At 45.2% G+C, this 4,872-nt stretch overlaps 1 protein-coding gene across 1 annotated transcript; it reads left to right on the top strand.

Moving 5' to 3' along the window:
* Nucleotides 1-1,091: 1,091 nt before the first annotated feature.
* Nucleotides 1,092-4,263, top strand: dpm1 (dolichyl-phosphate mannosyltransferase subunit 1, catalytic). Its single transcript, XM_062460340.1, has 9 exons — nt 1,092-1,262; nt 1,482-1,581; nt 1,776-1,809; nt 1,965-2,041; nt 2,230-2,255; nt 2,461-2,556; nt 2,997-3,065; nt 3,222-3,336; nt 3,924-4,263. Exons 1-9 carry the CDS (start codon nt 1,132-1,134, stop codon nt 4,026-4,028), a joined length of 753 nt encoding a protein of 250 aa, XP_062316324.1. The 5' UTR covers nt 1,092-1,131; the 3' UTR covers nt 4,029-4,263.
* Nucleotides 4,264-4,872: the final 609 nt, after the last annotated feature.

Raw genomic sequence — 4,872 nt, 5'->3', positions numbered from 1 at the left:
TGTGTTTGCAACGTGATGTATTTAGCTTGAGGAATATTACAATTTACTTCGCACTGAAAACATGTTTGTGTGTGTTACTGACATTGCTTATGACTTTTGTAGTCGTGGTAACATTAGCAGAGACTCGTCCTGACGGGTGTGTCCTCTTCCTCACCTTCCTGGTAACCATGGAGCTTTAACCTCAACTGCCTCAAAAAGACTTCTGAAAAAACACTGTAATTGTTTTAAAACAAATGATAAAACTGTGAGTGTGTGTATTGATTTATATAGCTATGAATATTATCAGTTGTTGAATCTAATAGTGTTTATTCTCAGTATCGTATTATACAGTGTGTGTTGTCCAATGGAAAGGCTATGTTTACATGTTATTCTTTTGTGTTTTGCATATGAGTTTGTGACAAAGTTGTTACACATTCTCCAATCTTATGTACCACGTAATATCACTGATCCCCTCATATCGCCATACATGTCTTTGTGTGTATGAGTGTGTGTGTGTGTGAGTGAGAGAGACAGAGAGAGAGAGAGAGAGAGAGAGAGAGGGAGAGAGGGAGAAACAGTGAGGGGTAGAGAGAGAGAGAGAGAGAGAGAGAGAGAGAGGGAGAGAGAGAGAGAGAAAGAGAGAGAGAAAGAGAAAGAGAGATTGATAGATTAACATTCTTGAGTGTTAATAAAATCCTGATACATACTGCTCTAGACTCCTTTCAGTATATCAGAGTATCATCTTACGGAACCCCAAGAGTCCCTAAAGGTGATCTTTTTTAATGCACGCAAGTAAATTATCTTTGTGGGAACAAGTTATCTTGTGCGCACAAGATAATTTACAATAAATTCGTAGCGTCTGACAAGAGATTGTCATTAGCGGGAATAATTTGCAGCGGGTACTAACAATATAATTATCTTTCCCCACAGACAAAAAGATGTTGCATCTTACATTGCATCAAAAACTTGAGATACATTGATTTAGATCATATTTCACGTATTGTCGTGACGCGAGCGCCATCTATCGACACTGTTGTGAAGCCGGAACTCTGTTCACAGCCGCACTTGTTGTAGCGGTGAATATTTTGGTGAACAGTCGCTTCCGGCTTGAAAAAAAAACAAAAAATAACATTCCGACCGACTAGTTCCAACATGGCAAGCCGAAGAGGTTCGCAGAAAAGCCAGGGCGATGGAAATAAGTATTCCGTCCTGTTACCCACTTACAATGAGCGAGAGAATCTGCCTCTGATTGTTTGGCTACTAGTGAAATACTTCAGCGAAAGGTGAGTATTTACATGTATTTTCGGAAGCTTGTCGGTGAGACTTCAGATGTGTCAAGGATGAGCTGTCACTAATACAATTTGGCTAGCTCGCCTGTTCAGTGATATTAACACGTTTGTTCATTCAGTTATATTATGACCAACTTTCCCAGCTTCAGAGGCCAATCGCTATTGTAGATTGATGGTTTCCTTCATTCCTTCTTCTTGTTGTAATTTGAACAGTGGTTACGACTACGAGATTATCGTGATCGACGACGGAAGTCCCGATGGGACTCTGGAGGTTGCTCAGCAACTACAGCAAATCTACGGAGAGGACAAAATCGTAAGTAAACGTTCATGACATTACCGTCACCGTGTTTGTTAGCTGCGACGTTGTTACTTTGCGGTGGTGTATCACTACAGACTGTTCCTTGACTCTGACAACCAGAATTTTGTAGAACTATATGCACTTCCGACCCTTCATGTTCTCCTGAACGTGTGTGTGTGTGTCTGTCTGTCTGTCTGGTCGTTTTTCAGCTCCTTCGGCCACGAAAAAGTAAACTGGGACTGGGTGAGTTGTCTGGTCACCATCTCCCCACAAACTGGCGCCGTTAACCCTTTGAACCCAGAACGCACGATAAAGCTTGGATAAAGTGTTCAGCTAAAAATAAAATCTGTGTAAATGTAGGATATGCACGTTGACATCATGTTTGTGTCTGCACACAGGAACTGCTTATATCCATGGGATCAAACACGCGACAGGGAACTTCGTCTTTATAATGGATGCTGACCTGTCTCATCACGTGCGTAGGCAAACCTGACATATACTTCATATACAATAATTCACCCTTCTCATAGCGGAAACTACGGCTGCTGAAACGGCTCATTAAAATCATCCTGTCTCTCTTCTCTCCCTCTTTCTTCTTCCCTCACTTTCTTCTCTCCCTCTTTCTTCTTCCCTCACTTTCTTCTTCTCTCATTCTTCTCACAGCCGAAGTTTATCCCGGAATTTATTGAGTAAGTATGATTTAATTAATTTAATTCCAAACAGTCACGTGTGTGTTGTATCTACAGTATATATGTGATATTGTGTGTGTGTGTGTGTGTGTGTAAATACACACAGTATATGTAGTGTCTAAGTCATAGTGTATATAAAAGTTAGTGTGACATCCTTCATCCTGTACCCAAGTAGCTGGATGTTGCTGATGTGCTTGTTTCCTAGGAAACAGAGAGAGGGAGGATATGATGTGGTGGCCGGCACTCGCTACAGAGGGGACGGAGGAGTGTACGGCTGGGACCTGCGCAGAAAACTCATTAGGTGACACACACATATACACACACACACACACATATACACACACGTATACACGCACACACATACACACACACACACACATATACACACACGTATACACGCACACACATACACACACACACACACATATACACACACATATACACGCACACACATACATATACACACACGTATACACGCACACACATACACACACACACACTCACATCCACACACACAGTATATGAAACGTTGTCTGTTCTTGAGATTTGGTTGTGACAAACCTCTCTCACCCTTTCTATCCATCTTTCCACATTTCTTCTTGTTTGCTTCCCCTTCTCCCCCCTCCTCCCCCCCTCCTCTCTCTCCCTCTGTCGCCCCCCCACCCGTTTGCCCCCCTTCCGCCCTCACCTTAACCCTCTTCCTATTTTTGCTGTCTTCCACCCCCCCCCCTCCCCCTGCAGTCGGGGAGCTAACTTTGTCACCCAGGTGCTGCTCAGACCAGGAGCCTCAGATCTGACGGGCAGCTTCAGGTGAGGACCAGCTTCTCTGACACGGACAAGGCGTGCGTGTATGTATTTGTTCTGTGTGTGTTTATTATCTGTGTGTGTGTGTATTATCTGTGTGTGTGTATTAACTGTGTGTGTGTATTATCTGTGTGTGTGTGTATTAACTGTCTCTCTCCTCAGGCTGTACAAGAAGGAGGTTCTGGAGAGTCTGGTGTCCTGCTGTGTCTCCAAGGGTTACGTGTTCCAGATGGAGATGATCGTCCGAGCCCGCCAGCTCAAATACACCATCGGAGAGGTCTCCTCCCTCCTCTCCTCCCTCCTCATCCCTCTCTCCCTCCTCTCCTCCCTCCTCATCCCTCCCTCTCTCCCTCCCTCCTTACCACTCCTTCCCTCCTCTCCTCCTCCCCTCACCTCTCTTTGTCTCTTCTCCTTCCACTGTTTGTCTCTCTTCTGTCATTCTCCCTTCCTCACCCTCTCTCTCCTCCTAAGTTCCCTTATGTTTCCTCCATCTCTCTGCCTATCCCTCCTTCTCTCATGGTTCCTGACCCTGTTCCTTAGTAACAGTGATAGCAGGTGATGACTGACTGTGGTCGGATCATAAGAGTGGTCTCCCCCGACAATTGCTGTCATGATAACCAGGGCGTGACCATGTGACGTCTCTGTGTGTTGTATCGTATGTAAGATATTTGTTTAGCAGACAATTTTTATCCAAATGGACTTACAGTACATGGGGTAATTCGAACCTGGGACTTCTTGATCTGCATGCAAGTGCTCTTACCACTGAGCTTCACCTGTGGTAACAGTAACTAGGGTGGGGGTCATACGACGTCACGGTAACCGGTTTGTGATGACGTGACAGGCTAACGTCCAGCTGCTCTGCAGGTTCCCATCACGTTCGTGGACCGAGTCTACGGAGAGTCCAAACTGGGCGGGAATGAGATTGTGTCCTTCCTGAAGGGGCTGCTCACACTGTTTGCTACGACGTGATGAAGACCACGATGACGTGATGAAGAGCGATGAAGACCAGGAGCTGTGGCGTCGGGCTGTTTGACTCCTCCTCACAGCGGACTGGTGTTTTCACAGTCCGGGTGTTTAATGTCCGTGTTACACCACGGTGAGATTAGTTAAGCTGTCTGCAAACGCAGAATGTTGATCTGAGGATCTGCTTTCATGTTCGTTCCCTGAGCAGGTGGATCTGTGATTAATAAAGTACACACGTTTCGTAAAGTTCTGAATTGTCGTCTTTTTTTTTCTTTCTTTTTTTTATGTCACCCCTATTATCTAATGTTATCTAAAACTTAGTTATAATATTGTGTCCTGTGTTTCAACATGAGGTCCAGAAAGGAACATTATTCCCTCTCATTTAGAGAGTACAAGAAAGGCAATATCGTTTACAGTACAACAAATTATTCTTTGATTACACTTAGGATAGTCTACCAAGAACATAGCTGATCGATACAGCACGCACCAAGACTGATGGTTGGGGTACGTTTAATTATTGATAGAGAGGTCACAAGGTCAACCTAGGTGAAGCTTCTCTCTGGTCCCTTGGGGGGGGGGGGAGGGTGAAGAAACAAACAGATAGAGAGCTGTACATCAGAGAAACATACAGACTCGCACAATCACTCATCCATTCAGTTGTAGTTTGGATCAAATCCCTCCTCCCCCCCCTCCCACACACACACACGTGCACTCCTGTCAGCCTAGTACCAGTGACTCAGTAACAAGGGGGGGGGGGGGGGGGGGGGGGAGACAAGCTTTACAGGCTCGTGGCTGCCCCAGCCTGCTTCTCAGGGAAGTAGTCCCGGTGAGTTTGGTACAATGGAACGCG

The sequence above is a fragment of the Osmerus eperlanus genome, chromosome 4, assembly GCF_963692335.1.
Source record: "Osmerus eperlanus chromosome 4, fOsmEpe2.1, whole genome shotgun sequence".
Lineage (NCBI taxonomy): Eukaryota > Metazoa > Chordata > Actinopteri > Osmeriformes > Osmeridae > Osmerus > Osmerus eperlanus.
Note: the sequence above shows the minus strand (reverse complement) of the source record. Positions and strands in the feature narration are given on the sequence as shown.